Below are 12,346 nucleotides of genomic sequence, written 5' to 3'. Positions count from 1 at the left end.
AGTTAAAGGAGAAAAAGATCCAAGAAAAGACAAGATGCAAGCTTTCCATCCGAACTTGGGCTTTTCCCGCATTCTAGTGAAAGCTGCTTTTCTTTTAGGCCTCTTAAATCCGAGTGTGCAGGGTCCTTATCGTAGGCAGTCAGAGACAGGGAGGCCCCAGCACTGCTCATCCCAGCCCCTGGGTCTGTATGAAGGGGGGATTAGGGAGGCCTCAGCCTGTGTTGCTGCTATTGTTTACCAAGAGACTAGGGGAAGGCTGAACAACCCCCCTGTCAACACTGCAATACAATGGGAAACAAGGAAGTGGCAAGATCCTAGAGACTTGCGCACACACATGCCATTCCCTTGATCTTGGAGGATCGACCTCGTATTATTTGGGAGATTGGAGGAGGAGGAAAGGGGAACGGGGAGGAGAGCTTGTTCACAACGGCAACTGATTTCTGAATGGATACAAGAAAAAGGAGGAGATGTATGAAAAACCTTTATGGGCTAAAAGATGTGAAATTACTCAAACAGAAAGCATAAGCTTTCAGTTGAAGTGGGTGAAAACAATCAAACTGATATTTCTTTGTAGGCTGAGATACTGAAATGTTCAAAACACACACTTCAGCTGAGTCTTTAGAGTAACAGAAATGACGACGTTCCCCCGCCGCCTTTCCCAAACATGTAAACCATCTCTTAGCAGCCTTCCTGTCAATTTTTAATTCTGCTCTGTGAATCGAAATGTCAAATGAGCAGGAAATTCCCCCAAATCAGACAACACTGAGCTGTAAAACACAGGCTCGTAAATTCCACTGACTGAAAGCACGCTGTCAAACTGCATTTCGACCAAACATTTACTGTTATCCCAAAGAACCTGAGCCATTTACAGTCAGTGTCCAGGTAGGCTGAGCGGGAAAGTGTTTTAGAGCAGCCTGCTGCCTTCAGAGCGTGCTGACGTCATAGTGTGACCACAGCTTCCACATCACAGGGAGTTTCACAGCCTCTCTGACAGCGAATAGATTTGCATGCAGACAAATATCAGATATCAGCTTAAACTGCTTAATTATTCAGAAAATGACCCACAAACAGACCAGACGGACAATCTTTGAAGTCTGTGGACAAAGTTGTGAAACAATTCAGCGCTTTATCGCCGAACCTCAGACATCTTCAGACCTACAGATTCCTTTTGGATCGAATCATGTCGAAGCTGCTCTACATGCGAACATCACTCCAGAAAGGTGTGCTTCTTTCAAACTAACCACGAGGCACGCTGGATCTCTCAGACGACTGGTGGTAAAAGGTTACTGATTAAAATCCAAATACTTGGCTCATTAATATACAACCGCTAACCACCAATCACTTTGCGCATGACTCACTGGCCACTTCAGATAAAGTAAAAACCCTGGTTTTTGCTTCAGCGGGCAGGCCACCCACTAATTTCAACCAAACATCCATCAATCCCCATCAACAATCAAGCAATGTTGCTTCTACTTTGCTTCTCCTCTTACTTCAGTCTAACCCTCTCGATTCCTTCGCAGCAGAGAATCGTCACAATAAAAATCTCACGCGAGATTAAAATTAAGACGCTTTTATTGTGAAGCAGCTGTAGGAAGTGCAGCTGGCGTTATGGAAATCAATAACAACTGTTAACTTCCAGTCTAGAGTAAAATATGCACTTCTTTTCAGAGCCCACAACTTTGAGATATTTGACTAGTTTTCTAAGAGTTGTAGGTTCCAGGAACTGAGAAAAAAACAACTGCCTCCTCCTTACAAATTAATATCCAAACTGTCCACTAATAACAGGCGTTTTAGGGGAAGTCATGTGAGTAATCGCCAGATGTTTACCTAAAAATGGCCACTAACATATAAAATATTTGATATTAATGCAAACAAACCACAAAAAATCAGCAGAACCAAAATGTTTTTCTCATCACTTCTGTTTCTTCTTCTATTGATTCCTTGTGTGCTTTCCTTCATAATCAATCAAAACATTAAGTAATGAAGAGCTGGTTCTCATGCTCAGAAAAGTTGATCCTGTGTGACTTAAGAGGTTAACGAAATACACACACAAAAAAAAGTTCTTACGCTTCCGATGCATATAATTGGAAATGAATGAAAATAAGCTTTCCTATTTTCCCATATGATCTCCTTTTAATAGTTCGCAATTACCAAGAAGTTATCTCTCCGAGTAGGAAAATGAAGTGAGGAGAGATGCTTGGAACCACCTCAGATGCTGAAGACAGCACAAGACGATAAAAGAGATGGATATGTGGAAATGGCAAGCGTGCAAAGGGAGTGAGGAGGAAGATGGATGGAAGCTGAAGACAGAAAAACACTCTTATATCTACTGAAGGTCTCCCCTGCGACAGGGTTTAACTGCCTGAGACGACAAAGACTCATGATCCCTTCAAAAATAATAATAAAAAAAGAGAGAGAGAGAGTGACTGCTGGTAATTCACAGCATTATACACACAGCAAGAAGAGAGCTGACACACACACGCTGCATCCACAGTATACGGCCAGCATCATCACACAAAACACACCATGAACCCTGGGTACAAACACAAGCCTAAGGCAACAAACTAGAAAACACACACACACACACACAGAACATGCCAAAAGCTTTGATACATACAGATTACTTAGTGTAATGAACTTAAACAGCAAACACGCACGCGCGCTGACAAACACACTCGAGATAAAGCTTTATCCAAAGACAACAAGCTGAGGGAGTCTAGTCATATCTCCGAATCCCACAAATCTCCTTCTCTGGCCACTTCCCCTGAAAGGACGGCTGATATCTCCATTAATGCAACAACAGTGAAATGTCCCATGAAATGCTGTAATAGGAGTATTATCGCTGAATGGGATAAGGAGCCAATACGCGTGTAGTCGCTTTGTAAAAACCACTTCTCAGCAGAGATTAGAGGCTTCTTCTTTTCTCTTTAAATCTAAAATTTTAAATGTTAATACCAAAATAACAAGGAGTGATTATCAGTCTGTTTGCGTCCATTTCTGCCACTTTGATTCAGCTGTATTAGGAAAACAATGCGTTAATCTTTCACAACAACAGCTCAGTCAATTTCGTTCCCCCTCCTATATGAAATATAAGTCAGCCCACTCCGACGGTCAGGTTTTCATTCAAATGTTTTTTCATCAGTTGGCGATTAAAAAGTGCAAAAAGCTGGCTAGACCTTTACAAGTGAGGATAAACCCACACAGACACAAGCAGACTGATTTTACAATTAATTTCTGACTTTCAGTCATTCAGCTGAGGTTCTCACAATGACTGCAACAGTTCAAAGCAGTTTACGGGAACGCACAAAGGTGTTGTAGTTTCTTCAGGTGAGCTGGTGACATGTGGGCAACGCTGCAGAAATCTTTACACCACAGCCTGTTAAATAAATTCACGTTTAAAAAAAGAAAAGAAAGTATATCAAAGGGTTTGACTTCAAATAACACAGATGAAGCTACACTTTCTTTTCTCTTAATAGGTTTCTTAATACATTTAAAACATGAGAAAAGCAGTGCTTATAATATATTCAAGTGTTCTGACGATTGAATCATCTTTATTGTCATTACACACAGTGCAATGATATTTGGTTTGGCTTTCTTCTAGGATAAAAAATGAGAAATACACAGAATGAATAAAGAATTGGTACGTAACTGAAGATAAACAAATAAACTCAGGAGAAAAGCGGTTTGTGAACGATCTGACAGTGTAGTGTAACAAAAGCAGAAACCTGATCAAAACTGCTTCGATTAATACATGTGTACTTAATCAATGAATTAATTCATTGGCTCCGGATTCATTTTATGTTGATTAGTAATTGATGATTAACCAATTCATTATTTTGACTCAAAGTAACTGCACGTAGGTTAATCCACAAAACTAAACATAAGTGGATGTAAGGCAGTCGTGACTTCTTGTTGTTGATAAACTATCTGAATTAAGACAGACGGATGATTTAAGCTTTACATTTTTTATAACCAAACAGGTTTGATAGCAGGGTCCCGGCAGCAGTGAGCATGAATCTGCCTCCGCCGAATGTGAGCATAAGCTACCCTCTCATCGGGTACACACAAAATCAAGAAGTCGCAATCATCTCACCTTTTAAAGACTACTTGATGATTGAAAATGCAACAAACACCAACGATAAAGCTGTGTACACACATATTCTACAGAAAAAACGTCTGAAAAATCAAACTCTTGTGCTGCCAGAGTAGCGTGTGCATGGGCAAGACATGAGGCGACCACTTAATAGCGATGAATTCACCTGCACCGCTCTTAACACTCGTGCAACCTGGCACAATCGGAAAGACTTTGCACTACAGGACTGGCAGGCTGAAGACCATTTAATGTCCATTCTGACTGGATCTGACATTTTTTCGCCTGCAAAAAAAGATCTAAAAATAATCCAGGCTCCAGTGCATGAGACACTAGAAGCGTAAGTCATAGCTCCAGGACAAAACAGGCCAGCAGTGAGACATGGACACACGCACACAGAAATGTCCCATGTCAACATCACAATAACGGGAAAACCACAAACAGCTCTTTTTTCTGTCAGTCACCCTGACCTTGAACTTCTGATCCAGCTCTGCCATCCATAATCATCACCCCCCCCACCTCACCCGCTAAACCACTACTCTCAGCCCCTTTCAAGTGGCAGGTTAGACAGGGCCTGATACCCCGCTACCGCCTCACAACCAGCGGGCTAATTACAAGGGAAGCAGCAACAAGTGAGCATTGTGTGGAGTCTCGAAGACACACGGGGGGGGGGGGGGGGGGGGGGGAAGAAAGTGCCCTTTATCATGCCACCACCACCGCCGCCACCACCGGTACCCCTTTACCCCCCCTCACTCTACCCAACTCGCCAATCCCACCCCCAACGAGAACAATCTATGAGAGGCTTCTGAGGTTGGAGAAGAGAAGAGAAGAGAAGAGAAGAGAAGAGAAGAGAAGAGAAGAGAAGAGAAGAGAAGAGAAGAGAAGAGAAGAAGGTGGAAGACACCACGTTTGTCTCCACTTCTTCACAATGTTTGTCACGATGCCGGATGTGCTGTGTTATGCAGCTTCGAGTATAAAGACGTTTGAGGAAACAACAAGCATGCTCACTAAGACTCGTAGTTCATTCAGTCGTATTCTCAGAATGTAACTGGTTACTGAATAAAGACTCTGAAAATGAAATGTGATTTCCAAGGAGACGCTGCTGTACCTACAAGTGCTTCTCTTCCAAGCAAAGGCTTTGCTTTATGTGCAAAACAGCACAATTAAATGGAGCTAGCAGGTCAAGGATGTATTCTATACAAAAACATAAAAAGAAATAAACAGTAAAACAAAAGTTTTCACCCTGTATTTTTTTTCTAGCAAGCCTGAAAGGAGCATATATAAAACTAAAGTGAAAAGGCACTGTGTAGCCAAATCACATGTATGAACAGTATAACCCGTCTTTACTTTACAGATGCATTTAGATCCATTATATGTTTTTCTTTATAGCTGTGGCGGAGAAAAGAAGCCACTCTCCTACTATGTATTTTCCCCACAGACTACAATTTTAAATTTTAGTTTCATTTAAAAAACCATGGAAAATGAAGGTAACTGTCCGCTTTTATTCTGAAAAATCACAGACCCTATTAAAGTCTCCCATGACCAGCCAACGGGCCCTGACCTGGACACTGACGGCGTCTTGAAACACTCTTAAGAAGCTCCAAGGTGCCATTAGAAAATCACATTTTCCAGCCATAAATCAGCATATTCCTTATTCACTATGCTCTCACGTGAAATCAGCCTACAGCACATGTCATCTCACAAACAGGCATCTATGCTGTTTAGCAACGTCTTGTCTGCTAGAGCAGGGGGTTAATTCAGGCAACAGGATTACGCAGCACGTGAAAAATGAATTAGGCACAACCGTTCACGTTCGGCGCAATTACTCAGCCTATCCATGGATATTGGTTCTTAACGGGTGACTTGAAGGGATTTTTTTTTTATGATGAATTCTTTAAGGGCTGTCTGGCTGGGTGAGCAATACTGCATACTTGAAATCTTTCCACGAGTCGTTCTGATGTTTGTTTTAGCGGTTTTAACACTTAGAACTGCTATTAAGGCTGTGCAATAAACCTCTTGTCATTCACCCGGGGTACAAACAGATGGGAAAACGTCACGTGAAATGGTTCGCGATGACGACATCAATCAAATTCCAACTTCAGCAACGGCGTAAACAAAAACAAGCTTTTTTTTCCTGTTTTTTTTTTTGCTTTGCCTCATGAGGCTGCGGCACTTTGATTTTATTCCGCTGTGTTTTAAATGCAGCTTTATTTTATAAGGCAGTTAGGGATGGTGTGAGCCTTGTGGATGGGGTGTGGGGGGAGTTAGCAGCACAGTTCAAAGCCAAATCAGAGCATGTGTAAAGTTTGAGAGAGATCTGCAGTGATGTGCCATTCATCTTCAGTCTGACAGAGACTCATGTTGTCTCTTCTGAATCTAAAACCTAGTGCAACATAAGCTGACTGATTCTGCTTTGTAATGTGAAAGAGACCCCCCCTCTCCAAAAAATATATAAAGCTGGTAGTTTAAACCCCTCTAAATAAGAGACGCAGCATTAAAATTCTGTATAATGTTTTAGGGGGTTATAGCTGAGCCACAATATGCTAATTGCATCTAAAAGGGGAAAACATCACTGAAATTTAGGCTGATGTGAGGGGAACTTTCCTAATTCTCAAAACTGCATGCACATAAAAAAATAGAAATTATGAATTATGAAACAGAAAATACCAAGAAGAAATGTTTTATGCTTTTATGCACAAAAAGTCGAGTAAATTCTCCACCGCTTTGCATCTCTTTTCTCTCGAACTGAGACTACTGAGGACGTCTTTGCACCAGCCCAAAAAAATTAAAAATTAAAAAATAAAATCACTCAGAGGACACCAGGCTCGAGATCTCCATCTACGAGTGTGCGTTCCTTTTATTCTCCCCGACTACAAAACACTGGATTTCTCTTCTGGGGCTCAGCACTGTGTGTTCACAGTCTGGACTTGATACTAAATAATACAAAGACAAGCTGAGGCGCAAAAACTTGCACCTTAAGGAGTCCTCAGGAGCACAGAATATCATCAGGTGCTAAGAGGAGAACCATAGCCAGCAGAAGGATTCAATGAGAAGTGGACTTACAGATGGAGAAACGGAGCTGTTGGGGAGGTAGGGGTCTGGCAGCATCAGGAACGGGTACCCTGGATATCCCGGCGACTTGTACATACCTCCATCTTGCTGCTTCGACACTGACAGGAAAAGCAAACAATTAGAAGCTGTCACCTTTGTTGCCTAATTTTTCCAAACTCTTTTGATTTGCTGTCTAAATCTCAATAGTTATCATTTAATAATGTATTTAATTTACAATAAAAATCATGACAGCTTGGGGGAAAAGAAAAAAATAAACAACAATAAAGGTAAAGCTGTGGGTGCAAATGCTGGATGTGAGGATTAAAATAAAAATCAAACCTGATACTTACTCACACAATGCTGCTAAGGTGTTAACGTCAAAAGAAAAAGAAGGTAAACGTGCATATAAAGCAGCTCAGCTATTTACAGGCATTCTAGTTACTACACTTTACATCCGTGAATGAGCAGAAGCAACAATACTGGAGACAAAAGCGTTACAACCACCACATAGTCTTAGAGGCGTGAACTTCTGTAGCCTATGTGTTAATTTATTTCTTACCACCACCCATATTAAGCACGAGAGGCCTATGTGGAGGTCAGATACGACTAGGTTATACCTGCATAGAAACACACACACGCATACACACACACAAAACACAACTGGCTTCCCTCGTGAGTGCTGAGCTTTCTTGCGAAGGTGACAAAACTTTTAACGTGGCCAGAACCTGAGTGACAGAATCTGAGGGCAATCAGCATCCCTCAGGGCGGAACTGTTTTTTCTGATTTCTGCGGGTTTCACTTTTTCTCGAGGACCATCAAATAGACCAGTTTTTAAAAACCGCAAATCCACATTTGATGAGGATTTTTTTCTTTTTTTGATCAAAGGATCACAAGGTGAGAGCATTCTTCCTTTCAGAGATGAGTACACACAACAGTGATACCTATAATTAAAGCTGTTTTGTATATGTTGTCTAAATGCGCCCTGGCGTAGTTAGGGGAATTTGCTTTTTTTTTTTCCCTCTATCTTTTTGGGTGGTAGGTTTGAAGAAAAAGGAAGGCTGACCTTGGTTTTTTGGCAAAATCTTATAAAAGATCACTAGATAAGTAAGCTTAAAACATAGTGAATTAAAATGAAAGGCACTAGCAATTTTTACAGCTACTGAGAAATTGCTTTGCCCTTCACACCAGTGCCTTTACCTAAGCTTAATGACAATTTAAGGCCAAGAGGGTTCCACTTTTTTAAAGATAGCTAGTCTGCTTGCATCTCTGCTGAGCTCTGCTAATTTGACTGAGCAGCAGAGGAAATCTCCCCAGCAAGCTATAGATCTTAGAGATAAACTAAAGAGCTGAAGACAGGATGGCCATCTATTTTTTTTGTTTTGTTTTGCAGTGTACACCTGAGCGGTGCTTCTTTGAAGTTTTAATGCAGCAGCACGTGCGCCCGTGACCAAAATAACTCATTGCTTTGACACAGTGGGTGGTTTTTACCGCTTTCTTACACAGTACTTGACTGCTCATAGGGATGAGAGTGAGTATGTTCATGTTTTTTTTGGTTTGTTTGTTTGTTTTCCCAAGTTTTTTTTAAATTTGTATTTTCTGCTTACCAACGTCGAGATGCTCCCGGTGTTTGTCTGGGAAGCCCCTCTGCTCGCCCTGCTGCCCCCGTCTGACCGCCTGGAAGGGATCGTAAACAAACACCGAGTGAGAATTACCCGAAAAAGTCACGAAAGCGCCACAAACCGCTGCCAAACAAGAGTAACTTTACATTGACTTTATCACGCTAATAAGTGCAATTCAGTTTTGCTCTCGTTCTGTAGTAGACCCGTACCACCACCACCACCACCACCACCACCACCCCCTCTTCTTTTTTTAACTACTATAACCCTGGAGGCAAGTTGACTGCGCGAGTTGGTTTCATTCAAAGCTTCTCAGCAGCGCGTAAAATAAAACAAGCTTTCCACACACACTTTCTCCCTCTGCCTTTCACACACAGTCACACTCCGTGACACCTACCGCTGCGTTCGGACTTTGATTTATTTCCGACTCGTTCACCAGAGAGGACTTGAGGTCGGCCAGGTCTCTCTCCGTGAACGCGTTTTCTTGGATTTTCTCCTCTTGCTCTCCTTCGTCCTTAAACGATATCATCTCATCATTGGCTCCCAGGTCGTCCCCGCCGCCGCTGCTAAGCTGAGGCATGTCTACTTCCCCCCTCCTCTTCGATGTTATACACGTTTAAAAAATGATACTGACAAAAAATAAAAATAAAAAAGTAGAAAGAAAAAGATTCAGCGGGACTTCTCTGTTAAAATCTCCTCAGTCTGGGGCGCCTCCGAAGTACAGAAACCCCCACCGCATACAGAAAAAAGTTGAGATGTGGCGTCCCCCGGCTGGTTGGTTGGTAGAAGACTAATGTTTCCCTACAGCAGCAAACAGCTCATTTGAGCCCAAGACAAGGCGAGGAGTCCGACATCAAAGGGCGCCGACCGGATGATTGACAGGCCCGATGACTTGTTGGGGGGTTGTACAATTGTTTCGGCAGAGGGCTGAGCTTCTTAAAGAGACATCACCTCTCCCAGCTCAGGCGAACAGACGTTATTCATGACTTCCAGGGGCGACTTTACACCTTCCACGATCCCACGGCTGCCACCTAAACTTCAGGCTCAGCTGGGAGATCAGTTTTGTTGCGCTTCTGCAACTTTTTCGTCATGAATTCCGCCAGTGCGGTGTATTTACGTACACTGAATCAGTGTAGTAAAATACACACTGCTGCTTTGCACTTGATGCAATTTATCAGACTTAGCTGTAGATACGGTTTTTACTATTTAATATAAAAATATATGTAATAATATAAATATATATATATATTTATCTATTATATTTATTAACTTTATTTACATTGCAATTATTAGCAATAATCCGGTTATATAAGCTATATTGTATTGTAGTAATTTCTTTTTAATTAATGCTTTTGATACTTTGAATACATTTCAGTAATGCTACTTTATGTAAGTAACATTTAAAATGAAAGACTTTTACTTTTAATGGAGTACATTTATAGTCTAATACTGTTACTTTCATTGTAGCAAAATAATCAAATACTTTCTTCAGCACTGTTTATATTTTAAAGTAGCTGTATCTAAAGTCTTTTTTACTACTTTTAAAAAAATTTCACTCTAGAATTCCTGTTTTTGATATTTAAATCATAATCACTAACTCATTCATGTAGTGCTTAGATATAATGCTACTATAAAGCTCACACAGAATCTCAGTTTTCTTTTCTTAACCTACTGGTTCAAAGCCAATTTATGCACTTTGAGAGAGCTAAAAAAAATATTATCCAAACTTGAGGAAATGATTTTTGGCTTGACCTGAGCCATAGAATATTAATTTCCATCTACATAGGCTTTTACATATTCCTTTATATGCTTACATTGTACTTAGATTATATTTACATATTTATTTATAAACGAGAGCTGTGGGTTTTAGTATGGTTACTTTTTGCTCTTGGACTCTTTTGGAGTAACTTTAGATAATTTTAATTCAAAATAAACCGTATTGTCTTAAACTGACCTATGGTGAAGCCCCTCAACTCATCCAATGCCAAAAAATAAAATAAAAAATAACAAGAAAGGAAAGTAGCTTTCTTCTTATTGGCAGCCCCTTATAAATGGAAGATTTGAATGGCATGTGGGTGGTGCTGTGGTTCTTACAGCTAGCGCTGTGCACTTGAAATAACCATATAAGGACATCTGCTTTTAATGACATCACACAGAGCCAAGAATAAAAAAAATCAGTCAGAAACAGAGCATTTAGAGCTGCATGAAATCTGAAATTTTTGCCCATACAGTCATTATTTAAAATTTGTTCATGTTTAATATGAACATCTATCATTCCAACAGCAACAAAAATAAGGAAAAATCGTAATAGGTCATAGGTCATTGTTACTGCTTATAAATTCTATCCTTAAAAGTTTCAATAAAATAATACAAATGTTGATGCTTCGTAACAGATCTGGAAATCAAGAGTATAAGTATAAGTAGTTCACTGCAACTTCGGCCATGTTATGTGAGCATCTGCCACTGTCACAGAATATGTGCCATAAACAAAATATGACAATCATTTCATTAGTTAATCTGCTTTTAAAGTAACCTATAAACTAGCAACAGATATTTTTATAAGAAATATAATATAACACAGAACTTTGGAACATACTTCACGGTAAGTTAAAGAAGTAATAAAATACAAGAAAGCAGAAAAACAAAGATGTTTTAAGCATGACCTGAATATGGAGTAAAATATACAAATAATGCAAGCCTTGTATTTACAAAGAAATTAAACGAACACTGATAAATGGATTTGGATCTTTATATCGTAGCTTCAAAGAAAACAGAAGTCTATAAGTAAATTAAATGAGATCAGTGAATAACAGTCAAATCAGGTCTGCATGTACAAAACATTTCATGTTAAGTCACTGTGCATGTGTTGTGTATTCAATAGCTGCTCCGATGACTGTTCGCGTAAAATTAAAGTGTCTATCTGGCCCTATCATATATTTTTTTAGAACTTTCAGCAACACTCAGCACAGATGACACTGTGAGAAGCGACAGAGACAGTGAGCAGAGAGGCAACAGCAGCCGCAAACAGATGTCGATGTTGCTCAAGAGACCAACAGGGAGCATGCCAATAAAAACTACAGGATAGTAAGAGCTGAACTCTATTTATCTTATTCTCCTAAAAAAAAGCGGTCTGGTCTTCAGCATTAAACTCAAGGGCTGAAAACTGGCTCCGTTCTTACAGCAGTCATCGATTTGTTTACCTCATAAAACTGATGCTGATTAACACACAAAACATAAAAAGCACATTTGAAAAAAAAAAAGTTGGCAGCTTAAAGCATTTTTGTCTTGTTGCTTTTGTTGACAGTTGCAACTTCTCTTCCTTGTGATTGGTTCAAATAAAATATGGACCTTGTCAAGGGATTCAATTCGGCTTTTTCCTTCCTTACCCACCATATTTCAAACCTCACAATAAATGTAACACATATCTCAATTGTTCAACATGTCAAAGATGTGGCTGGTATATTGTTATTAGCGTACTTCTGGGATGTTATCATCAAGCTAGTTAATAACTTTGTAATTATGCATTGTGAGCTTTGCACTGTCTCAGCAGCCCTTTTGTAGCAGCTGCTGTCACACTGTTCAGTTGGTA

At 40.2% G+C, this 12,346-nt stretch overlaps 1 protein-coding gene across 4 annotated transcripts in view; it reads right to left on the bottom strand.

Annotated features, from left to right (window-relative positions):
* The window catches only part of tcf7 (transcription factor 7), a 75,213-nt gene extending 65,535 nt beyond the window's left edge, over positions 1 to 9,678 (bottom strand). Inside the window, exons 1-3 of one of the 4 annotated variants that reach the window (XM_086309278.1) lie at positions 9,155 to 9,678; positions 8,746 to 8,815; positions 7,154 to 7,260 (exon numbers count right to left, since the gene is read on the bottom strand). In XM_086309278.1, the coding sequence (XP_086165404.1) occupies positions 7,154 to 7,260; positions 8,746 to 8,815; positions 9,155 to 9,337 (360 nt within the window). In that variant the 5' untranslated portion in view covers positions 9,338 to 9,678. The remainder of the gene's footprint in view (positions 1 to 7,153; positions 7,261 to 8,745; positions 8,816 to 9,154) is intronic. The other 3 variants (XM_086309279.1, XM_086309280.1, XM_086309281.1) reach the window with 3 other exon arrangements.
* Between the last annotated feature and the right edge of the window lie 2,668 nt (positions 9,679 to 12,346).

This window comes from Aulonocara sp. 'chitande type north' Nkhata Bay, linkage group LG10, assembly GCF_057382095.1.
Source record: "Aulonocara sp. 'chitande type north' Nkhata Bay isolate Kocher_YH1m ecotype deep benthic linkage group LG10, A_spYH_male_GT1.1, whole genome shotgun sequence".
Lineage (NCBI taxonomy): Eukaryota > Metazoa > Chordata > Actinopteri > Cichliformes > Cichlidae > Aulonocara > Aulonocara sp. 'chitande type north' Nkhata Bay.
Note: the sequence above shows the minus strand (reverse complement) of the source record. Positions and strands in the feature narration are given on the sequence as shown.